Raw genomic sequence first — 26861 nt, 5'->3', positions numbered from 1 at the left:
TGTAACAGACATCTTCAAACTAGGCATGTGATCCAGCTGGGATACTTTCACAATCTACACAGTACTGCAGCAGACTGTGGGGAGGATGTAGACTGGAGGGCGGGACCACTGTCTACATAAATGCAGATCCTGTGGCATTACTGTACCATGCAAACAGCACAGAGGGCGATTCAGCCAGTATTTCAGGCCATGCACTGGAGAGGTTGCCATGGGAGTCTTCAGCATACCTGCAGTGGGGTAGATTTCACTTCCTCGAGCCCTCACCTCTCATACTTCACACACTGAAAGTGTAAATACTCAGACTTTATGTGGGTGAAGTGGATTTTGCCTTTAACGTAGGAATTATATCAACTCTGCATTACTACGCCTGAGAAAACAGCACAATGTATTTATTGTAGAGTTTTATCAGGATGCTCCTGTAAAAGGAAGATGTTAGATTTCTGGTGAGAAATCTAACATCAGTAGACCTGCTCAGGAAATCTGTGTCACATGATACCTTTTTCTGTAATTATTTTCTTTATCCAATTCAGAACGGTGGATCTTGTACCAGCAGATCAGTTTAGAAATGTTTGTAATGTGAATTTACAGAACAACAATCTCACCTCTTTCAGTGGTTTAATCTTCTTGCCTAATGTCAAGGTGAGTTAATCTGTGCTTTTCTTTCCTATTTTTATAGTGACAGTAAGTATCTTCTCTCTTTATATAAAGTTCTAAATCTCTTTATTCCTGCCTGACAGATTTCTTTTATAATAGAGTAAGGGGAAATCTTTATTACATGACTTATATTATGTACTAATTTACTAAATACAGCTTTCTAAAGTTATTTTAGTCAGCAGAATTTATGCAGTACAAATGAGTCACAAAAAGACTAAAAACCACTTATTTAACCATGTGCTGAAATAAATTGACCACTAGCCTATCTATTGCATCAAGAATTTTTGAAGCCCTGAATACCAGTGATTCAGCACTAATCTGTTGTTAGCTCATTATATGAATTTGAAAGAGCAGAGATATGTTGTAACTGGCACCTTAGCTACTATATTAGCAGAGCAGTTTTCTGTTTCATTTCATGGGGTTTGCTTTTATGCAGATATTGTGTCTGAATTACAATCACATTGAATCAGTACTGCCCAGACAAAAGCCTCAAAATCACTTAACAAACAGGCAGCAGCTGTACCAGAAAGTGACCTCTAGTGGCTATGGACAGCAAGGACCTTCAAAAGGAAAAAGGTACTGGTACATTTTAAAATGAACTTTTGTAATTCTTGTATTCTTTTGCTGAAAAAGGCAGTCCTTGGAGGACGACGAGCCAGGATGCTCTCTTCTCCCCACCTAACTTGAGCTGTCTTCTGGCAAGGAAGCCTGCGGGCCTTTTGCCACCCACTCAGGCATCTCTGACATCACTGGGAGCATCCAGCCAGTCTCTCTCCTAGGCTCTTTGGCTCACTTCTTCCATCCTCAGTTATTGGGATGGGAGGGGGACCGGCAGTGTAGGATTGCCCCTTCTCTCCCCACTCCCTTCGGGGAGGAAGTGTGCTACTCCCAGTTTGCAACAGCAGTGGCTACTCCTTCAGCTGCCACTGACCCTTTAACTCTGTGGCTCAGAGACACCCTAGAGTGCGCTGACTCAGACTGAAGCACAAAGAAGTTGAGTGAAGGTCAGTTTCTGGCAGACCCAGGAACAGAAAACAAGTGCTGCTTGCTCTGACCACCACACACAGTGCCTCTCATCAGCTTCTGGACCCAAAACTAATTATCCCAGTCTTCTCTCCTCCCACTCTCCTTGTACAGCATTGGACAGATATATTATGGGGCTTGTTTGTCTTCCTCTCAAGCATTTGGTATTGATCACAAGCAAGTTATCTGACTCTGTGGTCATAGGTTTGATCTGTTATGGCATGTTTATAGGTCTCTAATCAGGCCTGGCAGGGACATTAAGTACTTGAAATCTTTAAAAGCTGTATAAAGTCCTGCTATAATATTGAATCATTGTAATCTTGATACTGAGGTAATAGTACACCTCTTTGAGCCGAAACTGTGAAAACTCAGCTACTTTTAGACATGCAAGTATTCTGATGGCAGTCGCAACCACTTATTAGAATCTGTGAGCGCCATGCCATAGTGACTGATTCATGCTACTATTTGTATAATAGAGTCAAGCAGTGCTTTTGCATATTCATCCAAACTTCCTTCTTAATATTGTGTCTAGTCAGAGCAATCTTTTATCCGCCAATAATCCCTTCTCCTGTCCCATCTCCTAAAAGAGCTCTTTTTCTCATCCCCTGCAGCAGAAATCCATACCAATTTTTTTTTCTTTCTTTTGGCACCAACACATTAGGTCAATTTATGTCCTGAAGAACTTTTTCAAATCAGCTTTCAGTTTGCATTTCTCATTTTTGCATTCTAACAGGACTGAAATGTCAGGAACATGTCAAGGTTCGTTCAGTCAGATCTTTATGACTTTGACAGTGTCTATAGCCAATTTCAGTCCAATCCCATCAGACAAGACTTGCCAAGCTGCTCCCCAGAGTTCCCTCCGTACTTTTAGGAAATATTATTAGTGACAGAACAGCACAGAGAAATGTAAGATTTGGTTGTGTATATGTGTATTTCTCAAATGAGTGTCCAGCTCTTCCTACCTCCATTTTTTGTGTTCATTTGGCATATGCATGTGTTTATTTTTTGTCCCAAACTCTCCTCCTTCTCCAGGGGACACGATTAATTGAAGGGACAGTAAGATTCAGTTGGGAATGGGAAGCTTCTATGCAAAAGGCATGCCTTTGTGTTTAGTTCTTTTTGGGGGAAAGGGTACTGGCTGAAATAGGCATGTGGCAATTCTTCAAAAAGAGTCATATTTTTGGAGTTTGTTGTACCCTACCCCACACACATCCACATCATGTATTATTTGAAAGCTTATTTGATGTACACTAGGATCAGGTGTGATGTGGAGCTCTCAAGTGGTGTCGTAAGGTTGTAGGCAAGATGAAACAATGGTACCCAAATAAGAAAGATGTCATTCTTTGCTCAGTTCCAAAAATACTGCACTATGACTAGTTTTTATTAATTTCAGCACCATAATGTTGTGTTTTATTGATCAAAGCTGCCAAACAACAATGTATTATAAGATTTTTATTGGTTTAGCATAGACAACTATTTTATTCAGAAATGATTAAGCAGTTTAGCATGCAGCAAAAATGGCAAATATCAGCATTTTGCCGTATACTAACAATGTGTTCACATTGCATATTCTTGAATAAAAAGTGTCTAACAAGTGTTTACAAAAGCATTTCAATTGAAATGTACTGACTGGTCTCGTACTGAAAGTTGTGCACCAGTAGCAGTAGATTGCTGATTAGTTTGTACTGCATAGTGAGTAGATATAAATGTACATTTATGTAGGTTTTAATTTGCAACTGGTATGTATACAGTGCTAGCCTTTGAAATATTCTAGAAAACTAGCTTTTTAATTCAGTGACATTTATGCAAATGTAACCCTTCTGCCAGATGGAGCCAGCAGCAACAAGAGCCAGGTTCAGTATCTAGGGGTTCCTTTTCAACAATACAACTAGCTCGAGCCCCGACCCAGTAACCTGGAACAATTACACACCACCCCCTGGGCGCCTCTAAAAGGCAATACTTCCCGCCTCGCAAGCACAAGGTCTGAGGGTAGCAGAAATTTTTAATAAAAGGAGGGAAATAACTCAGAATTAATTTGGGAAAACACTGCAACTAGGGTTCATAAACAAACCATGAGCAAAAGACCTACCCCCAAGTAAGTTGGGCAGTGTCCTTTTCCCCTCTGGTTCATAAGTCCAGCAACCCAAAAGTCCCTTAAACATTCCCATGCCTTCTCTGCACCCCACTCACAGTTGCTGTGCTTGGCCAGTGCTTAAATTCTGTCTTCCAGCTGATTTGGTTCATAATTATTAGATTTGTGAAATTGGCTTTTTTAAAGCATTAGGTATGTTATAAATCACTGGTTTGAACTTTACTCTGCACATAACAGTGTAATCAAGTCATGATCACTTGCACCTTAGCAACCACTAATTTTAGTGGTTTAATGAGAATTCAGATTGCTCTGCACCTTCAGGAATCATTCAGCTACCTGCGTGACTGGGTCATGATGCAGTGGCAAAGCTGAAATAAGAACTCAGGAGTTCCTGCCAGCGCCTTTCTCAATCTATCATACCACACTCCTTCATTATGGTCATATGTTACAAAAATGAAGCTTTTATAAGTAAAGTAGTAAGATATTGCATGCTGTTGTTTGGTTTTGCCACACCATCACATGGCTGTTGTGAGAATACAGCCAAAGGTTACATAAATATTTTACTAAATTAAACAGCAATTTCCAGCTGTTTCCATTATATATATTCAGGCCTTTTGTGGGCAGAAGAGTGGTTTTCCATGTTTGATTTCCATGGTCTGCATCCAGTAAAATCTGGCCTACCTTCCTGTCATAAACAGATGGTTAAGGGTTAATGCCTCTTTTACCTGTAAAGGGTTAAAAAGTTCACCGAGCCTAGCTAACACCTGACCAGAGGAACCAATGGGGGAGCAAGATGTTTCAAAAGGAAGGAGGGAAGTTTTTCCTTTGTTCAGAGTTTCAGTTTCAGCCCGAGTGAAAAAGATCAAGGAACCAGCCTCTTATCAGAGTAGTAAGTTTTAGAAAGGAATAAATAGGTTTATGTTTATTTCTTTGTAACCTGTCTTATGCAATTAGAGGTAGAATCAAATTGGGTATTTTTTTTGTATGTAACTAAATTTGTGCCCGGGGAACATCCTCTGTGTTTTGAATCTGTTGTCTGTGAGAGTAGCTGGTATGCTAATCTCTCCCAGAGGGTTTTCTTTTACCTTTCTTTTATTTAATTAAAAGCTTTTTTCTTAATACTTGATTGATTTTTCCTTGTTTTTAGATCCAAGGGGATTGGATCTGGACTCCCTAGGAAATGGTGGGAGAAAGGAAGGGGGTGGTTAATTTCTCTTTGTTTTAAGATCCAAGGGATTGGATCTGGACTCACCAGGGAATTGGTGAAGGAGTATCTCAAGGCTACCCAGGGAGGGGAAGGTTTTGGGGGGAAAGGGAGTGATCCAGACACTGAAAATTCTGGATGGTGGCAGTGATACCAGATCTAAGCTAGTAATTAAGCTTAGAAGTGTCCATGCAGGTCCTCACATCTGTACCCTAAAGTTCAGAGTGGGGAAGGAACCTTGACACTTCTGTAAGCACAGAAGTCTAAATAAAGCTATTGAAACTTCAAAAACTAGATTTCTTTCAGTGCTTTTTAGTCTTTCTGTAGTAGACCGGTATAATTTCTATTGTACTGGTCCAGTTAGTAAATTCCTGTTTACCTATATAAAGTGTCTATAACTGATGATAATGGGAGAGAAATGCTTAAATTACTGATTACAGGGGGAAATGTTTGGAAATTATCTGGCCTCATGTTCCTACTCACTTCATTGTTTTAGGGATGCAGGATTTGGTGAAAATCTGCCCCCAATAATGCAAAGTTTAGAAGTTCTTCATTTGGGCTACAATGGAATTAGTAACTTGGCCCAGCTACAGCTTAGTCGGCTAAAAAATTTGAAATTGCTGTTTCTACAGGGTAAGTAATAAGAACATTTGTTTATATTTGTGCAGCCAGTATAGAATGTTCTACAGGGAAGCTAACTTTGATTCCAGTCCTGCAAACACTGGCCAACCCAGAGCCAAGCTCAACTCAACTGTGGGGATGCTCTAATTTATGCCATTGGTTTAGGGTTCTTTAGGTATAGTATAGTGAACCTCCCCACACCCTCTCATAATCCCTCTCCAACCCTGACACACCCCTACATTGAAAAGAGAAGGGACAGCGACTGCAGAAAGATGCCTCTACCAGTTTTATGCCAGGGGTATTCCCTTGTGCCAAAGAAATTCCTTGCTGGCTATTTGTGGCTAGAATCTGTCACCTTTATGCCCTGGGGCTGAATCTCAGTTGAGAATCGCACTTACTCCAGTGAGTAGCTCCGTGGACATCACTGAGACTACCCATGGTAGTAAGTGCTTGTAAGACTGGAACCATTAATTGAGAGAGCTTGATCGTGACAAATATGATACCATGTCATTAAAATCCAGCTATTTTACAGCATTTGAACAAACATGATGATTTGATCTTAGTCTTCTTCAGCAGCCCAACTATTAATTAGAAAGATAATTTGCTTTAAATAAAGATTAGCCAAGCAATTTTGGACAATCAGATCTCTAGAAGCGTGGAGGAACTTCCTTATATTATAAAGCAAGATAATACTTCTCAGAGGAGAAAGTTCAAGGAGCAACACTGCAGTAGCTGTAATGGTATAGAGAAGGCCCATTGTGCACTCAAATTCATCCTTTTCTGAACACAGTAACGAAGAGGCACTCTGTGGTATTGGAAGGCAGTACATTTAAAATGAATCAGAAGAAATGCCTTTTTACACAGTGTATAGGTAATCTGGGAAGTTGTCTACCACAGGCTGTTTTTGTTAAGAGTTGTTTTGTGCTACAATCAAATACCAACTGCATTTCATCTCATTTCCCACATATAATCTTGGTTCATCAGGTAATGAAATCAGTCAGATCGAAGGACTTGAAGGTCTACAGCTTCTGCAGGAGTTGGTATTGGATCATAACCGTGTCAAAACAATTGCAGAGGGCTCCTTTGCTAGACAGAACGCCCTTTTGGCACTGCACCTAGAGGAAAACCGACTACGAGAACTGAACAATTTACAGCCTTTAGTAAAATTACAGAAACTTTTCCTGGGACTTAATAAAATTCAGGTAAAATATATTGGTGTTGAGACTACAGATTCTGTTAGGGGGCTTATTCCTTCACCCTCTCACTTCCCTGGTCCTCGCATGAACAGAGAGCAACAATACCCAAAGTCCAAAGGCGCAAACAATTCGATGTTTACTGGGGTGAACTTCCAGCAAGCATGATTCCAGTTTCCTTCCTTAGTGTCCCCCTTCCCAGTTCTGACACCACAGAGCCTTGCCTGTGTCCCTGTTCCTGTTCCCATTTGCCCCTTTAGCAAAACATGATCCCAATTCCCCCAGTCCCTGTTCCCATTCCCCGCCTCCCCACTTCCTGATTGACTTCAGACTATATAGCAAAACCTGAGTTTTGCTTAGCTATTCCTTAACCAATCATTTTACTGAAATTTAACTAACCAATCCTAACATATTGTAACATGGTTATTTAACCAGTTATACCCCACCACCTTAACTGGTTTACACCTAACAAAATTAATTATACAGTAGACAGCAACAATTACAGAACCAGACAGAAACCATGCAAATAAACATACGAAACAATACAGAAGTGAGGATTTCACAACTACATCTATACAGACATAAGGGTTCTCCAGCTATGTCTATTGATAAGTGAGTTCTTGCCAGACAGGATGCGATCAAACTAAGTTTCCTTTTACATCTTCTAGGCTCTTCCTTTTCTCTGGAGGTGATAGGAATATCAGGACAGGATTGTATTCCTAATAGCCCAATAGCACCTTATTTCAATGTGACTAGTTTGGGATGTGACCATACACTTCCCAGCTTATGGCTGCCTAACTACATCTTAGCGGAAGGCCTTAGCCTGTCACAGTAAGAGAAGGCCATTACACAGACAGTGATTTTGATTCTTTCTTTTATACCTCTATAACTAGCTAAGTGATAAGAATAGACCTAAATTCTTAAAGTATAGGCCTTTGCAGACAGGCCTGAATATCTATATCCTAACAGATTCAATGGACCGGATATTGAGATCCTTATTCAGACAAAATTCTCATTACCTTCAGTGGTTTTGCCTGGGTAAAGACCCCTGCATTTGGCCAAAGTAAATAAATTTGGCTCCGAGGCTTTGAAATGTGATAACATATAACTTATTTTTTAACTTGTGAACAGGAATTGTCTGAACTGGAAAAACTTGAAGGTGTTCCTAGTCTTAAAGAGCTTTCAATATATGGAAATCCAGTGAGTATGTTAGTTTGTATGATCATGTATACTAGATATATATTTAAGTTTATGTTGTGGGTAATTAACCTTTCTAATTCATTATAGTTGGGAATTTCTCCTTAATTAACTACTAAGTTCTAGTCACTTACCGTTTTGTAGTCATAATATGGATGTTGATTTATCTCTTGGTGCCTGTCAGGTTGGTGATTTGAGTGCAATCATGCTTTTACATATTATTCTTTTCAGTGCTGAAAGGTAAATTCAGAAAGCGAGTGCGTGGTGGTGAGCTGTCTTTTTAATATTCCAAAATAGGTCAGGTCTATGAAATAGATCAACAAATGTTAAAGGAGATCTGAACCATTTTTTATAGATTGTAAGAAGATGTTCCCTGATATTATTATTTGTTTATACAGTGCCCTTCATGAAATGTCCATAAGGATTTTTAGGTTTGAATTTGTCTCTGGTTACAGTTGTTTGGCTTCTTCTCTCCTAGAGAACACAAAGTTTATAAGATTATAAAATAGAAGTGAAAAACTTGTCCTCAACCATTTCCACACTGAAGGTCCTGTGCCCTTGATCCTACACATATATAACTATGGATCCTACCAACCCTTACGGACATGAGTGGGTCCAATCAGTCAAATACCGATTGACTTTAAAGGGACAGGAGTGATCTGACTGGGACCACATGCTTGACTAAGGATTGCAGGATCTCAGCCTTATGTAATTTGCCTTATAACTAGCACACACACAAAAAGGCACAAAATTATTTACATGTTTGTTTGGGCCTATAAAGATTTAAGGTCAGGAGCTAAAAATTAGACCTTTAATTTTTTTGCCTCAGTTTCTCTCTCTACAAATATGTATTCCTACAAAAACCCTTTTGAGATCCTTGGATGAAACACACTGTAAAAAGTGAAAGGTATTATGATTTGCTTTTTTTAAAAAATGTGTTAATCGTAAAAGCCACAGTAGTGATACTAGAATGAGCCCTGCAGAATTTTGAGCAGGTGCTTGAACCTGGAACGGTGGGAAAAATTTTCTGTAGATCCTACTGTTGTTTATTTGTGTTACCTTGTTAATAAGAGAGAAACCCCTGCAAAGAGGTGAGATTTGACCCTGTAGACAATGTGCTGGCTGTGTTTTGTAGCAGGGTGGAAATGCTATTTCCTCAAATATGTTTCCTGGAGTTGTGAGATTTTTCAAACTTTCTCTATTAGAGCAATGTAAAAAGGGAAAATGGATGAGATTCTGAAAAGGATGAAAACCCAGCAGAATCAACTCCAGCAAGTTCAGGCAGTAGCCCAGTAAAAGCAGGAAAAAACCTGGGTGCAATTTATGAAGGAGCAGAAAGCCGAACAGGAAGTGCAGGAAGCCAAGCAACATCAAGTCCTACCCAAACTTTCTCTCCAGACTTGGCTGTTTGTGGCATTCCTTCCTTAGAATTACATAATTCCAAACCCTAAAACTCTCATTCAGATGGGGCACTCTCACCTCTCATGTCCAAGGTGGTGTTAACAAGGTACACCTGCTACCATGAATCAGCAAGCATCTATTAACAGGGTTCAGACACAGGAGAACAGGAGAACCCTATTTACAGATCCTCAGATAACATATTTATCTTTCCTCTTTCAATCCTATTTTGTGCTAAATTATAGAATATAATTTTTATGTCCTCTTCTGTCCGTAATACTGATTGGGACAGGAACAGAGCATGGTCATCTCCATCTCCATTCATTTTTGGCTCTGTGGTTTGGTTCAGCTATTTATTCTTGAGGCAAGTTATTCTCAGGTTATCCTTCTGGATCAGGATTCCATTTTTAGGATAACTTTTATGTTCTCTCTCCTCAGGTTACTCGCAAGATGTCCCACCGTCCACTGCTTGTGGTTAGATTGCCCAACCTGCAAGTGTTAGACGGAATGACAGTGAGCACGGAGGAGAGAGCAAGAGCTGAGCTTCATTTAATAGAACAACAAGTAAAGCAAAATTCAACATTATTAGAGTCAAACTGAAATCTTAGAACTTTGAAATGAAAAGACCTGTTAGATCCAGAAGGTCCTCTCTTTTGATGAAGGGTTGTTTTCACATACACCATTATGCATTGTCCAATTCAGTCTCAAGTAGTGGAACTTCCTCCACTTCATTTGAGAGGCTATTGCATAACTTAACACTGTCAGGAAATTTGTCCAGATATTCAGCCTAAATTTAACCTTAATTTAGTCCCATTGCCCCTAATTTTACCAATCTTTACTATTCTAGTAATTCCTCCTTTCACCCTCAGATATTTGTAGAATCTTAGCATGATCCTCTCTACTTTGTTGTGTAGACTCTTTTAATCTTTCCTCCTAAAACAAATCTCTAGTCCCTTATCATTTTTTATGCTGTCCCTATGTTCCCTTCAATTTGTAAATGGCTTTCTAGTAATGAGATGCACAGAAATGAACATGGTACTCTGGGTGCTTTTATACAGCATTGTATAGACAAAGGCTGAGATGAAGAAATCGGGTCGCCACTGAATTTCATAGGCACTTGGGCACCCAAATAACTTAGGTTCCTTGAAAATCTTAGTCTGGGACTATTACTTTCTACTTCCTGACAACGATGGCTCTGAATATGCTGTCCAAAATTGCATTGGCCTCTTTTGCTACTAGATGCATCACAAACTGGTACCTATTTTGCTCTTCACTTCTTAAATCTCTTGACACCCATGACAATCTTAAATCTCTTTTCAGAGAAAAACGGGTTAGACTGTCGTATTTTGTTTGGTCTGCCTCTCTTATTTATAAGATACATTTAATCTTGACATTGTTATTTGGTGAGCCCTTTAGTACAATGATCTTGCCTCTTATTTAACAAACAATATAACTGTCCTCAAGTTAAGACTCGATACTATAGCTCAAACAGGTTACAGGCTTGATGCAGAAATTACTGACTGAGGTTCTGTGGTTTGTGTAGGTCAGACTAGATGATCACAATGGTCCCTTCTGACCTTAACATCTATGAATCTAAGATAAATTCAAGTTTTCATGAAATGTGGATTTCCAATGCAGGCTTGATGGGCCAAAACCAGTCTTTGTGTAAGGAGGTATAACTCCATCCATTGTCATAGAAGGAGTTACGACCACTTATAGTAAGGCTGAATTTGGACTGATATGTTCAGGGGTCTAGGGAGGCCTTTTGCATGGAGAGAAGTGTATTTATGTGGAACTTACTAATTGCATCCTTCATCTGATACTTTTATAAAAAGTTCCAGGAAAATCCAATGTTATTGCCAGTACAATGTTATTACCATGATGTAATATTGATAGTTACAATGACTTCGACACAAATGTACTGTCCTCTTTGGTTCTGATAATACCAGACTGATATTGCTTCCATCAAGCTTTTGATACAGCAAAGTGACAGAAACAGAACCTGCCATAGGAGGGTCCACTCGCACAGCCTCTGTCATCCTCCTCATTGGATCAGTCCATAGTCCCAGACTCATCTTTCCTATTTCCAGAAGACTTTAAGTCTTACTAAAACCTTCTAAGGAGGATGGTTGCAGAAGCTTTGGGCATCCAAGCTTAGTTTGTTCAAGACAATACTCAAATGTTTGGACATTCTTCAGTCCTCAGCCCCTGGGAGGGTTGCCCTCCCTATAAATGAACCTCTCTGGGAGCCAGTGAAAACTTTGTGGCACATGCTAGCTTCCTTAGTTCCCTTGACCAAGCATATGGGCAGGCAGTAGAATGGCCCCATTCAAGGCTTTGAATATTTCTCCTCTCTCCCAGGTCCAAACTCCCTTGTGGTTACTGCCACAGACAAGGACACAACAGGGAAGGTAGAAATTGATGCCCAAAGAGAAAAAGGCCAAGAGATTGGATTTAATGAACAGAGAGATTTATTCCACCTTGTCTCTCCAAATGTGCATAACTAATAAGAGGCTCTTTTATCTAAGTATGATTTTGTGAACTGAACACATTGGCCAAATTCACCAACAGACTGCCAGAAGATGCGAGGGAGAAATGTAAGGCTTTCCTGGTAGAAGGCTACCTAGTAGCCAAGACATCACTCCAGCTGGTGCTTGGTGTAGCAGATGCTTCTTCGAGGATTATTGTTTCGGCTGTAACAATGAGAAGAACCTCCTGAATACAGAACTCTGGCATGGCCCTGGAAGTTCAACAGGATATAGCAGACCTCTCCTTTGATAGGTGGTTTCTGTTTTTTGAAAAAATCAGTGAGACTCAATGCTTATTTAAAGACTCGTGTTACATTACGCTCTTTTGGGGGGAGGGGAGATCTGTATCCCAGCCATCCAGAGGTGGAAACACAGGGGTCAGCAACAATATGCTCAATACTCCAGCAGTATTTCAGGCACCTTGCCTATTCATGGCAGCATGCCTTTGCAAAGAGGAGGCATAAATAACAGAGGAGGTGGTTCTCTGGTTCCACTTCTAACCAGCCAGCTCATCCTCTATCAGCTTTGGGCAAAAAGTCCTTTTAACTTGCCTCAAGGACAGCATTCTAACCATCAGCAATCTCCCTCTCATATCCCCTTTCTCTGGGGACAGACTGTCTCACTTTTGCTATGATTGGGAAGCCCTAAATGGAGGCAAATGGGTCTTAAGCACTTTGAGAGTGGGACATACTATCGAAATTCCTCCCATCCCTTTTCAGGGATCCATCTAAAAAAGTGTTACTTCATCAAGAACGTCAAAGGTCATAGAAGAAGTCCTTCTTCAAAATTGGGGGATGGTGTTTTATTCCCGGTAGTTTCTGATCTCCCAATTGAAAGGCGGGGTCTGAAACCCATACTTGATCTTTGCAATGGCAATGAGTACATCATGTATATTAGGTTTTGTGTGGTCACCCTAGTGACCCTCCCTTCTCACCTGCCCCTTGTTAGATCTCAGTAACTGATTTGCTGCCCTCAGTCTTCAGGACACCTACTTCCATATGGCACGGTTGCTGAGCCACAGGAAGTTGCTGAGACTTGTAATAGCAGACCAACATTAGCAATACACAGTTCTCTCCTTTTGCCTGTCCTCTGCCTTGCATGTATTCACTGAATGCCATATCTCAGGAAGGAGGGAATGTCTTCCTTAATGGGCCTATTCGCTTGTGCAGGGCAAATTGGAAGACGAAGTCCTTAGTCATGTCCAGTTTATACCACGTCTCTCTGATCATCTGGGACTCATCCTATACAAATGAAAATCCACATTAGTTTCAACACAGAAAATAGAGTTCATTGGGTCCCTACTCGACGCCACAAGTTTGTTGGCTTTTTTCCTGAAGGAGTGGTTTCAAAACGATTCACCAGCTATGCCTGTGCTCAAATTTTGCCCCCTATCCACAGTCTGAGTATGTTTGAAGTTGCTGCTCCACATGGCCCCTTGTACTTATATCATTTGGCATGCGAGCTTGTCTCCATACTCTTCAGGGAAGATTAAAATCGGTTTTAATGCCCAAACTGTCATTCTTTTCACATTCTAGGTTGGGTGCCTCTGGCAGTCCTGGCATCCCTAGAGCAGCAGACAGATCAGAGCAATGTTTGTGCAGTTGTACATTTTGCTCATTTCCACCCCTCCCTACCCCCAAACACAACCATAGTTAGGTTTGTCTCGATGATAGGCTGATGTGCATATCTGGGGACACTGAGGCCACGTCCAGACTAGGTATTAAAATCGATTTTAGATACGCAACTTCAGCTACGGGAATAACGTAGCTGAAGTCGAATTTCTAAAATCGAGGTACTCACCCGTCTGGACGGCGCGGCATCGATGTCCACGGCTTTCCGTGTTGATTCCGGAACTCCGTTCGGGTTGATGGAGTTCCGGAATCGATGTAAGCGCGCTCGGGGATCGATACATCGCGTCCAGACTAGACGCGATATATCGATCCCCGAGCAATCGATTTTAACCCGCTGATGCCGCGGGTTAGTCTGGACGTGCGCTGAGAGCCCAACCTTTGGGGAAAGAACAAGAGACATAAGAACATATGCCAGGTGCCCCAGAGGGAATGAAGAGGTAATCAAGTGATCCATCCCTGTTGCCCATTTCCAGCTTCTTGGAAACAGAGGCTAGAGACACCATCCCTGCCCATCCTGGCTAATAGCCATTGATGGACCTATCCTCCATGAATTTATCTAGTTCTTTTTTGAACCATGTTATATAGTCTTGGCCAGGGATAGGCAACCTATGGCACAGGTGCCGAAGGCGGCACGCGAGCTGGTTTTCAGTGGCACTCGCATTGCCCAGGTCCTGGCCACCAGTCCGGGGGGCTCTGCATTTTAATTTAATTTTAAATGAAGCTTCTTAAACATTTTAAAAACCTTATTTACTTTACATACAACTATCGTTTAGTTATATATTATAGACTTATAGAAAGAGACCTTCTAAAAATGTTAAAATATATTACTGGCATGTGAAACCTTAAGTTAGAATGAATAAATGAAGACTCGGCACACCACTTCTGAAAGGTTGCCGACCCCTGGTCTTGGCCTTCACAACATCCTCTGGCAAAATGTTCCAGAGATTGTCTTTGCGCTGTGTGAGAAAATACTTCCCAACATTTTGTTAGTTTTCTGAGTGCCACTGCACTTTGAGTAGATGTTTTCAGAGAACTATCCACAATGACTCCAAAATCTTTCTTGAGTGGTAACAGCTAATTTAGACCCCATCATTTTATATGTATAGTTGAGATTGTTTTCCCATGTGCATTACTTTGCGTTTATCAACATTGAATTTCATCTACCATTTTGTTGCCCAGTCACCCAGTTTTGAGAGATCCTTTTGTAGCTCTTCACAGTCTGCCTGGAACTTAACTATTGTGAGTAGTTTTGTATCATCTGCAAATTTTGCCATCTCACTGTTTACCCCTTTTTGCAGATCATTTATGAATATGTTAAATAGGACTGGGCCCAGTGCAGACCCCACCACTATTTACCCCTCTCCATTCTGAAAACTGACCATTTATTTCTACCCTTTGTTTCCTATCTTTTAACCAGTTACCAATCCATGAGAGAATCTTCCCTCTTATCCCATGACTGCTTACTTTGCTTAATAGCCTTTGCTAAGGGACTTTGTCGAAGGCTTTCTGAAAATCCAAATACACTATATCCACTGGATCTCCCTTGTTCACATGCTTGTTGACCCTCCCCCCTTAAAGAATTCTAGTAGATTGGTGAGGCATGGTTTCCCTTCACAAAAACCATGTTGACTATTCCCCAACAAATTATATTCAGCTATGTATGACAATTTTGTTCTTTATATATCATGCTACGTATCAGTTTTCTAAAGCTTTGAGCAATTTACAATGTTTCCCACCCCTTTCTCCTTTTCATCAGGGAGCTTTTCTATTTGTGTATTTACCAACAATACAACAGCAATGTATTATGTGAACAAGCAGGAGGAACCCAGTCCAGTCTGCTCTATCAGGAAGCGATTAAGCACTTTTGCATCAAGGAAGACATTGTCCCAATGACCGCTCACTTACCTGGGTCCCAGAATCAGCTGGTTGACCACCTCAGCAGGAATTTCTCCAGAAATCTCAAGTGGTCTGTGAAGAACAGCATCTTGAGGTTGATTTTCAGGGCTTAGGGCATTCCATCTGTTGACCTATTTGCAACAAATGACAACAAGAAATGCTCACAATTTTGCTCTCGGGTGGGACAGTCCCTGCTCTCTCACTGATGCCTTCTAACTGATCTTGGGGTTTGTGCTAATCTATGCCTTCCCTCCCACTCTGCTCATTCCTCAGGTCTGTCTCAAACAAACAAGATCACACCAAACTGATACTCATTGTGCCAACCTTGTTGAGATAATGTCAGTTCTCCAATCTACTCAGTCCAACCTCTAAGACTTCTTCCCCTCCTTCTAGATCTTCTGTCAGAACATTGCGGTCAGATGTGGTATCCTGATCTGGGCAGCCTGTACCTCATGGTGTGGATGCCGAATGGTTAGATCAAGCAGAAGAGAGCTGTTCAGAAGCAGTCCAAGTTGTGCCTGTTGAACAGTACAAACCAATGCACTGGATCAAACCTACTTGGCCAAATGGAAACACTTCTAAATCTGGACTGCTGGTCAGGGAATTTAGCCAATGGAAGCCCAGATTCAGGATGTTTTAGAGTACCTGTTACACTTTAAATTGTCAGACCTTTTTCTCAGCTCTCTGAGGGGCCATGTAGCAGTGGGTTCGGTGTTTCAACCCTGATCCAAATAAAGGTTTGGTTTTTTTTTTCCCAACTCTGTGGTAGTTAGGTTTCTGAAAGATGTTACTCGCCTCTTCCCTCTAATAAAGAACACTGTTCCCTTTTGGGACCTTAACACTGTGCTCACTGCCCTCATGGGTTCCCCATTCGAGCCTAAACTGCTCGCTGTCTCTCTCTTTGACGAAAGATTACCTTTCTTGTTGCACTAACATCTATCCAGAGAGTAGGTGTACTTCAGGCACTGGTAGTAGGACCTAGAATCATAGAAGAAACATAGAAGATTAGGGTTGGAAGGGACCTCAGACGGTCATCTAGTCGACCCCCCTGCTCAAAGCAGGACCAATCCCCATATACCTAGTTTTTCAAAGGCAAAGTAACCTTAAGGCCACATCCAAAATTAACTAAAATGGTAACAAGCAATTCATCTCAACCAAATATTATACTTGCCTCTATATTTTCTGAAGCCACAGTCAAATATAGGTGTCTGTGCTGTGTGTCATTCCTATGGAAGAAAGTCTGTTTGGAAATTTGTTGATTTATAAGCTTGAAAATTAAGATTTGGTACTGAGTCTGCATGCCACAGGTGCAGCAGATTGCTTAGCTTTAAGTCTCCTGGTTGTCCGGTGTCAGTCATTTTGTTGTAGTAAACCATAATGATTTTTTATTAATATATGAAGTTATCACAAGAAATGCTCTTGACATAGACTGATTTTTGCATTTTATCCTTTAAAACATCCAGTATCTTCCAGGGATCTATGTGGCTCCAGGACCTTCCTCCCCTCCCACTGAAAGTTCCCTACCACCACCATTGAAATCTGAGACCACTGACTACCTTGCTGCCCATTTAATCTTAATATTTCCTTATGCTCCGCCACCAGTCGGTCTGTATCCACCTGTTGTCTTACACTTGGATTACACGCTCTGTGAAACAGGGAGCACATTTTCATTTTGTGTTTGTACGGTGCTTAGCACAGGGGGAGCCTGATCCATAGCTGGGCCTCCTAGATGCTGCCCCAATACGAATAATATCAGTAGGGTCCAAATAGGAAACTGAGCCAACGTGCATCCCATTGTCCTTATGGTCCTGCTAGTTAGCTCAGAGCCATGTAGTGAGAATTCTTTGGTTCCATTGCAAACTGGTGATTTCACATGAATGGGTGCACTTTCTTCAGATTTTTGTTTAATTGATCCATTATTTTCCTGCTATTCAGAAGGTAGGACACATCCATCCCTACCACAGCGTATGTGTAAAATAGTGAGGAGAGCTAGGTTCATTTCCCAGCTCTGCCACTTACTTGCTATGTGGCTTTATATTGGACAAGAGACTAACCTCTTCATGCCTCAGTTTCCCTGTTTATAAATCACAATAGCACCACTTTCTCACTTGGGTAAAGCATTTTGAAGTCAATGGATAAAACACTGTAAGTAGTCAGGATTATTATAGGCATCACTCTTCTGCTTTTATAGCCCATTAGTCCAACTTTCCCCCAAACACTTCCATACCATGCTGTCCCTTATGTAAGAGAGGCACTCCCCATAATATCTACAAAGCCATTATACTCCAGTATTCTCCTTTAAACACAGCTCTGCCAGGATACCTACAAAACATGTGGCCGCTGCTTACACTAATCCTAAACATCTCACTGTTGCCTTGTGCTCCCCTATCTGCTTGTAGTAATTACCCGTTCTCTCATCATACATTTAGACTGCAAGCTCTTGGGGGCAGAAACCGTCTTTTTGTCATACGTGTATAACATGCTTTATTGTGATAAGGCTCTCATGGTGCTACTGCAATACAAATAATAAAAGGTGTCAATTTAATCAAGGTGTAATTGCTTTCCCTGATATTAAGGGTAACATTGATAGTAAATCACACTCAGTCCAGATACGCCAAAATCCCTGTCTATCAGGCCCTACCTTAAACCTGACCATGCAAACACGTGCTAGCACAGACCTCCTTATGGATACGCTAGCATGTCAGTCTGTAGGATCAGGGCCTTAGTGAGTTACTTTGCTAGTGAACACATTTCTGCCACTTGAAGCCACAGTCCTTGTATACAAGAGTTCAAGGCACTTGTGGATCGAGTCACTGCAGGTGTAAATGTTATTTCAAAACTGACCTGTATTCTTCTACATTGGACATCACTTAAATAAAAACCATAGCAGGATTAGCAAAGCAGGAGAGATATGTTAAGGCAATATCTTTAGATGTATCTCTGTTTTATGTTAAGGTTCAATGAAGATGTTATACCTAGTTAGCTAGAACAGAACTGAGCCATTATCTCATTAGGTCATTGAAGTGGAACAACACAAAAGATTTTTCAAGATTGTCAGTTGCATTCTAGTTGTGTTTTTTCAAGTCCTTGTTAGAAAGTAAGCCGTGAAACCGTATGGTGTCATTTAAGTGGAAAAAATGCTTTTGATGATAAACTTCAAAAGAAATTTTCTCAGCAGAAAGTAGGTTAGCACCTGATTTACTACTACTTTAGGTTGTTGTAAAGCTCTGTACATAGTATACCATTCTTTTTTGTCTTTATGCTTATATTTATCTCCTATAGTTAATGCTTTTCACTATTGAATTGGAGATGATTTTAATGATGGACAAGCAGTCAATTTACATGCATATTTTATAGGGTTTTTTACAATTTATTTCTGCATTTAAAAACAATAGTAAATTTCTTTTAACCAGACAAATGAGCACCGACTTATACGCAGCATAACTTTAGACCATAAGATTTTACTTATGAAACAGTACACATGGATTTATTTATTAATTGGTTGGTATGGTATTATAAATATCTTTCCAACATTGCAATTTTACAGGCCCTCTGTTGATCATCAGTTTACACATTAGATGTATTATTTTTGTATTAATAGCTCCAGTGTACTATTGTAGTTTAGCTCCCAAAGGGCTCCCCAAACTTTATCAATCCCCAGATTTTGTAAACATTTATAATTGTTAATCCATTCCGCATGCACAGCTTCCATTTTTGTGCTACAGTTCAACTGGCAACTAAAAGAGAATCATAGATTATTAGGGTTGAAAGGGACCTTGGGAGATCATCTAGTCCAACCCTCTGCTCAAAGCATGCCCAATCTCCAGCTGGCCCCCTCAAGGATTGAACTTACAACCCTGGGTTTAGCAGACTAATGCTCAAACCACTGAGCTATCCCTCACCCCCCCATTACTGACTTGAGTCAGTAACTGTAGGCTGACTGCCCAATCCTATAATCCTTTACATAAAGTTTTCCCATTGACATTATTATGATGAATTATTTGTATCACAGTAGTGCCTAGAGGCCCTGAACAAATTGGAGCTCCATTTTGCTTGGTGCTAACGCAGACAGTTCCTGCCCCAGAAAAATTACAATCTACATTGACAAGAAAAAAGGCGGGAGAAGGAAAATGTTGTTATCCCCATTTGAAAGCCAAAAACACAGAGGTTGTCTGACTTGCCCAAGGTCACATGGAGTCTATAACAGAACTAGGAACCTAACAGAGTTCTCTTCAGTCCTAGTCCAGTGTCTTAACCACAAGACCAAAGACTTCTCTCAAAGACTTTTAGTAAGTATTATTTGTGTATAAGGGTTTTTAGGATCATGCCCTAATACAGTATCTATGCAGCTTATGTATTTTGCCTCAATACCAAACTATGAGACCTATTTACTTGCCTTTTGTTTTATTATGTAGGGAATCCCAGCTGCAAACTCCCCTATAGACTCTGGATTTCCTGGATTACCAATTACCTTTTCAAAACATCCTCCCATAAGAGTAACAAATGTGAATCTGCTTGAAGGCATCAACCGTTTATTTGGATCTGACCTCATGTTTCCTCATGTATTTGAAGATCCTTTGCAGAATGAGGCAAATAAATGTGAGTATAGTATTCTGGTTCCTTTCCTTTCCTGAATATAAAATATAATTATATATTTTCCAGTACTGGACATTACATATAGGATAAAATGAATAATTTTAATAAGGACATTTTGACTTGCCAAAGATATTTTGGAGACTGATCTGGAACTAATGGCATTTCAGTTGCATTAAAAAAAAAGATTACATTAGTTCATTCATAGTTGACTTTATTTTGTAGTACTTATATATAATTAAATTTTTGTGCACATCCTACAGATGATTATGAAAAACTCATAGGTTTTCAGAGAAAAAACAAACATTTTTTTTCCTAGTTTTTGTCATTCTTCTGAGTTTTCATTTTGAGGCCTCTGTCAATCTGAAGAATTTACATAAGAATTATCATATTTCAACTTTTTGGGGTTACTAATTTCAATCTGTGAAAGAAAACTAATTTTGTGAAAAACTGATATGTCCATCAAGGTCCTTGTTATGCCTGTTAGGAAGCAATAAGAAAGATACAGAATTCTAGAAGCCTACAGGAAAAGAGGAATGGATGGAGTTCTTGATGATTGGAAATGGGCATGTTGGGGTTTGGCTAGAGTACTGTTGTTATATTTGGAGGGTATCCATATACATTTTGTGATTCAGATAAGAAATCTAAGAACCCAGGAATGGTGACAACTAATCCTCGAAGCATCCATGCAGAAATAGCTCTCAGGCAAGTAAAAGGAGCAACAGCTAATCTTCTAAACCAGTTGACACAACAGAGTGGCACTACCCGAACTGCATATATGCACCAGAACAACAGAGAAAATGACGGCAGGTGAGGCTCTTATCAGCAATAAATATTGTTTTTCCTATTTTTGCTAGCATGATGCCTCCCTTCTTCCTTAATCTGGAGAAAATCTGACTCTCTTCTTTCCAGGGCTGACAACGTTTTCTTTCCTCCAAAAGATGTGTTTTACTTGGGTCATCGTTCCCCGCTTCTCCTGAAAGATATGTTTTCCTCTGTCCCCTGATAAAGCTCCTAATGTGATTAATAAGAGCGAAAAACATGCAGATAAAAAGGTTTGAGCTAGAACGATGACTCATTTGGCGTGGGATCCAAGCTGATTCTGTACTGTAGCTTGCTCGAACCTTCTTGTTTCATTTTTTTTTCTTCACAGTTCCTAATTTTTTGTTTACTGTTTTAAAAATTGAATATATCACAGTAGCAGCAGTCAAGAGTGAACCTGTTATTGTGACCAGGAATGCTCAAGGTTAAAAATGATTATCTCAAAATAAAGGCCCGCCCCCACTAACACTTACTACCAAGCACAATACTTATTACCTTGAGACTACAAGCCTGTGAGACTGTTAATAATAATAATAATGTGCAATGATTATTTATTTGTATTACAGTCGGACCTAAGAAACCTAGTCACAGAGCAGGACCCCATTGTGCTAGGCACTGTACATTGCAATAAGAACTACACTCGGTAGCTGGTGTTTGCAAGATCAGGGCCCAAGAGAGCATTTGTCTCAGGACAAATTTCACACATTATTGTACCTAAAGACCATACAGTTCTGTGGCAGCTTAAATCCCATTTTGTGTGTCATTGCATTAGCACTACAGTGCACAATCAGTTGAAAGAAAAACTCAAAAGGTGTTACGTAGCAAGGATACTGCCTGTCATACTTTGAGAGTTAATTCCATGCTTTTTCTTACTAGAAAAAATTGCATGAAGATGAAAGATCACATTTTGCCCTTTGTGCTTAAAGAACACTGTCAATCAAAATGGTAGGATGTAAAAATAATTGGATAGAAAAATAATACCTCAAAGACAGTTAGCTTTAATAGGTCCACTTTGTGCTGACTGGCTCAGGTACTCCTGTAACCTTAGACAACTCTTGGTTTATTTCAAGGTGAGCTCTGGGAGTTTCACACAAATTTATACTTCTTTGCAGGTGGGCTCCCTTGCCTGAATAGTTCCATGCTAACAGATGTTCCGGGGCAAATGGTCTGAGGAAATGACCAACGGACATTCATAGCTAATGCATAAAGGGTGAATTTTACCCCCCAGTGTGTAGGCCTTTTGCTGCCCCTCTGTGCAGGACTAAACGTCTCCCATGCTATTTAATTAGAATGGTGTTGCTCTGATGTATGCAATTATTTTTACTTGGGGCAGAAGTATTTTTCACTTAAAACTGTGTACATTATTCTTTCCTTGGCACGTGGATTGATTTACGCTAGAATAGAGGTCCTTTTTATATTAAAAAAAAAAAAACAAAAAAACAGCCAACTCCACAGAGATTGTTTAAATGTCAGATGATATGGGAAGGATTCTGCATTATAGAAATGCCTGCTTTACCTGAAATGGCACATTTTGTTCCTAAATTCTCTTCCAGCTCTTTTGCGCGATGGCCGTGCTTTCCTTGGTGGTTTTCTTTATTCTCTTTATGAAGACAATAAACATATTAAGACCATTTTGTTGTAATCTGCTTACTATTGTAGTATAATTAAGTGACAAAAATACATTAAAATGGATTAAGGGTGAGAGGACATTTCAATAACTTAATGGTGAAAAAACGTTACAGGGATGTTGTAACATCACAAAACCATGCATTGTAAACTGAGGAAAGTCAAATTTAAGGTTACACTTCAAAGAAATTCAACCCTGTTAAGGTAAGAAAAACACAGTGAAGGCACTATTGCATGATGCAATAGTCATATGATTTTAATATTTGTGATCTTATTTTGGTTCAAACTGAATCTAAAGACATTAGATTTTTTTTAATATCCCCACACACACACCATGACATCATTACCGGGCACTGTTAAGGTTCTTTGTGTGCCTTAACTGTACATTTCTTAACTTAATGTGTTTAGAGTTCTTTGAAGTATAACCTTAACTGAATTTCCTGGGCTTATAATGCTTGGTTTGGGGATAATTTTTACATTTAAATTACAGACATACACCCTTGACCTTATCTCTATTTTACCATAATTTTTTGCCTAGAGATTTCTTTAGTTTTTTTAAGCGTATTAAAAATGTCAGACACATACAACAATAAATGATAAACCCAAAGAAAATGGGTTTTTAATTTGAAAATTTATAGATCATTTAAATCATTTTTTATTTTAACTTCTCCGGGCAGCTTCCCAGTACTCCAAAGAAGTCAGAGTGTACCAGCCAGTGAAGTTGTGTTTTATAGCTGCTTTGCATCACCAGAGCATCAGAAAACAGCTGAAGTGTGCTGGTGAATCTGGCCCTTAATTTACAATTGACTGATTGGTTTACAAGGTGTGTGAGTGAGATTGTGCTACGCAAAGAGCTCATGGAGAGCCCAGCCCAAGTCCAAAATCACTATGTGTTAAAGGCTTTCCTGTCAATTCCACTGGCTGTGTGCTTCAGTGCTTCTCTCCACTCAAGCACTGCTGCCCAAACTAGCCTGCAGCAATAGAATCTTTAAAGAGCAGTTGGGACAATTAATCTAGCAATGAGAACTTTAGATACGTGTGTGCAGTCTCCCTCCTATCAATGAGTCATTACCACTATTTGCCTGAAAATTAACTGTAGTAGAACGATTGGCTGATTTACCTCTGACACACTAGCACTACTTAAGAGTTACCTGTGCTGTTGACCTGAGCCATCCATGACCTACAGAATTACAACAATTACAGACAAGAAACAGTAATAATTTAGCTTAATTACAACCTAATTTATTCAAATACAGCCTATACACAAGACTTCAATTAATTTTACATATATGAAAAATGTGAAGTGTGTTGTTTTGCTGTTAATATAAGATGGATCAAAGAAAAGACAAAGGATGCTACAATTTTTCAAAGGACAGCGTTTTTAAATTATTTATAAAGTAATGAATAGACTTACTTGTCAATTCTCAAAAATTCATTCTGCAGTCAGAGAGCAAGTGCTGTAAATTTGGGGAAGATGTACCCTATTTTTCATACAAAGCAAAGAGGTTGAATCCCTAATTTAAGTGCAAAATGGAACTTAACCTCAACTGTGAAATCCCAAACAGCACCTTCAAAATATAATTTGTTTCCTATCTTTGTTCCCTAAAGAGGTTGAATATTAAAACATCCCAGGCATCAATATGGCAGGTTTTCAACATTTTATTATTTTACATGTTAGTCTAAAAGAAACTTCATGTAAACGAGATACTGCCAAGTCAATGGTGGCTGCACCTTTCAAAAAGAAAATCAGTACAGCTTCATTTAGATGCCTAAAGAGAGTTGTAAGCACCTAGCAGCACACAGCTAAGGTTTAAAATATTTTTTTTTTTTTACTTCTTTTTAAGCTAAGGTAATAGTTGGAGACAATTCAGGGCACTATATCCCCTAAGCAGGAATGGAAAGTCCTATCAGCTGGTCATGGAGGGGAATAAGTGAATCCCGCATTCTAAAGCTGAGTGGGGTTCTTGCAAGTCACATGAGTGGAACATATAATCAGATGTTGAATGTTGTCATTTCTAAGCCAGTAATGGCACATTTCATTTGCTTAACAGCTGTGAACCAGCTAGTCATACGTATGTAGGGTAAAATTTTCAGAAGCACCTATGTCACAGGGTCTGCAACTCACTGTTTGGCTCAGCTGGGGAATTACCTCACCACTGTCCACACCGCGTCTGGCAGTTGCTCAGCCTGTTACTTCAGCCACTCGCCCTGCAGCTGTTCTGCCATTAGTCCGAAGCTGCTGTGCCTCTCCTTTGTGGCTTAGCACTCTGGCCAAGTCATCATCATCTGCCTCTTCCGGGGTATTACCAGAGTCGCCTTCCTCAAAGTCTCAGGCAGTCTTCGACTCCACTGTAGTGGCTGTGTCACTCCCACAGTGGCTGGCAGGGGAACCCAGGCCCATCCTCTACAACACCAGGTTCTAATCCACAGACCCTCGTACCAGCAATTCAGGTCTATCGCTCTTGGACTTTGCTGTGCCTTCCCTGGACTCCTTCCTACTCTGCTGTTCTCAGGCTCCTACTACCCCCTTGCATTAGGGAGCGTGACTGTAGGCTTACCTTCCTGCAACCCCATTCCAGCCTCAACTCCTAGGCTTTATAGAAACCCCGCCTGTTCCTGCCCAGGTGAGCTTCCTTCTCAGTCTCATTGCCCCTTAGTTCGCCAGCAGGTGTGATGTAAGGCTAATTGGCCTCTCTTGGCACTTTTAACTGCATCCATGCTTGTGTAGGGTATGCCCCATCACAGCACAAGTAGTGAGCTTAAGTCCCAAGTTAAAGTCAAAGGGATTTAGGCTCCTAAGCAACTTAAGAGCTTTTCAAAATGGGATTTAGCCATCTAAACCACTTAGACCTTGCAACACTGAGTGAAGCAATGACTAAATACCTTTACAAATCTAGGCCTGCATGATTTAGGTGCTTTTGAAAATTTTACTTATAATCCTTACTTCATAGGATTAGCTATGAAAGTATTCATAGATCACAGAGGGTAAAATCCAGTTCCCAGTGAGGTCAATGGTAAATTTCCTCCTGAGCTCAGCAAGGCCAGGATTTCACCCATATAGATAGGAAGGTGATTGTTACCGACACATATGATAGGAATAAACATCAAATTAGTTGATTTGTTATTGTGCTGTAAAATTGAGAGAGTTATTGTTTCCATTACTGCTCTAAATTAATTCCTCCTTTATAAAGCTGTCACTATGGTTTGACTTTGTAATGTTTCTTTCTTGCAGGATGCCAGCCAATAGCCCCTCCAGGCCAAATCGAATGTAAACTTCTATAAGAAAAATGGACATGAGTGAAGTATTGATTCAAACTCATCCCTGGTATTATTCCATTGACTTTAGTGGAGTTACACCATGGAAGAATTTGTCCTATTCTGTTTATATTCACAGATGCCAGGGAAAAATTAATAATGATTGATATGAAGTGTGAATTAACTAATTAAGTTCCTATAGTTGGTGGAGCAAACATTCATGCACATATAACATCATGGTCCAAACAATGGATACGCCTTGAGACAAATACTGCTTTCACTTATGCTGATGTATATCCATTGAATTCAGTGGAAAAGATCCCCTGAAGTAATTACTTACTCCAGATTTACACTGCTGTAGCTGAAAGCAAAATTTGGTGTCTCCATCTTTTACAGGATTTTTTTCAACAACCTCAGGAACTTTCACAAAAATATGAATCAATTGCTCTTTGATTTAAGTGGATTGGAAAAAATCATAGTATGGTACATCATCTTGCAACAGTAAATGAGAAGGAACAGTATCAGTAGATAAGGGAGCAATCCTGCAAATTCTTACTCTGGCAAAACTCCCATGCAGGATTTGGGCAACTGATCTGAAAATATGACTGTCAGTCTACCACTTAGTTATAATACATGTACCTATTTTATCTACAGTGAGCCTTTCGCATTCACATGTATTTAAGTATAGCCACTGAAGTCAGGAGGAGTCATGCACGTATAGCTGAAGCCAGAATATGGCCTCTAATATTGAGAACCCAAATGTACCTGTTCCTTAACTTTTTTTATTATTATTTTAAGTTATATTACGGAAATTTAAAATACCAGATGATATCACTAGCATCAGTTATAAAGCCATCAAAATTCCGTTAAACTGGTTCTGTTTTTTAAAAACTTAGTATGACTGTTTAAATAATTATTTGAGTAAACTGCCATGTTGCACTTTGAAATTAAAGCAGTGAAAGACATCAGAGCTCATGTTTTAATGTAATAAAGTATACCATTCAGAGCTTCATGTAATTTTCACAATATATATTTTACATGTCAGGCCCAAAGTAAATGGTTACTAAAATTATTGCATTTTCTGCAAATTTCATCAGTTAGACCTGTTAATATTTTGGAAATTCTGGA

The 26861-nt window shown here is 39.8% G+C and overlaps 1 protein-coding gene across 6 annotated transcripts in view; it reads left to right on the top strand.

Moving 5' to 3' along the window:
- The window catches only part of LRRC9 (leucine rich repeat containing 9), an 81926-nt gene extending 55409 nt beyond the window's left edge, over positions 1 to 26517 (top strand). For 4 of the 6 annotated variants that reach the window (XM_050952512.1, XM_050952509.1, XM_050952510.1 and 1 more), the window contains 9 exons: positions 531 to 639; positions 1091 to 1230; positions 5470 to 5606; positions 6579 to 6796; positions 7919 to 7987; positions 9821 to 9946; positions 19853 to 20036; positions 20666 to 20840; positions 25711 to 26517. In XM_050952512.1, the coding sequence (XP_050808469.1) occupies positions 531 to 639; positions 1091 to 1230; positions 5470 to 5606; positions 6579 to 6796; positions 7919 to 7987; positions 9821 to 9946; positions 19853 to 20036; positions 20666 to 20840; positions 25711 to 25750 (1198 nt within the window). In that variant the 3' untranslated portion in view covers positions 25751 to 26517. Of the gene's footprint in view, positions 1 to 530; positions 640 to 1090; positions 1231 to 2410; positions 2584 to 5469; positions 5607 to 6578; positions 6797 to 7918; positions 7988 to 9820; positions 9947 to 19852; positions 20037 to 20665; positions 20841 to 21964; positions 22469 to 25710 lie in introns of those variants that run through there. The other 2 variants (XM_050952511.1, XM_050952514.1) reach the window with 2 other exon arrangements.
- Positions 26518 to 26861: the final 344 nt, after the last annotated feature.

The sequence above is a fragment of the Gopherus flavomarginatus genome, chromosome 5 (genome assembly GCF_025201925.1).
Source record: "Gopherus flavomarginatus isolate rGopFla2 chromosome 5, rGopFla2.mat.asm, whole genome shotgun sequence".
Taxonomy (NCBI): Eukaryota; Metazoa; Chordata; order Testudines; family Testudinidae; genus Gopherus; species Gopherus flavomarginatus.
This window is presented reverse-complemented; position numbering and strand designations above follow the sequence as displayed.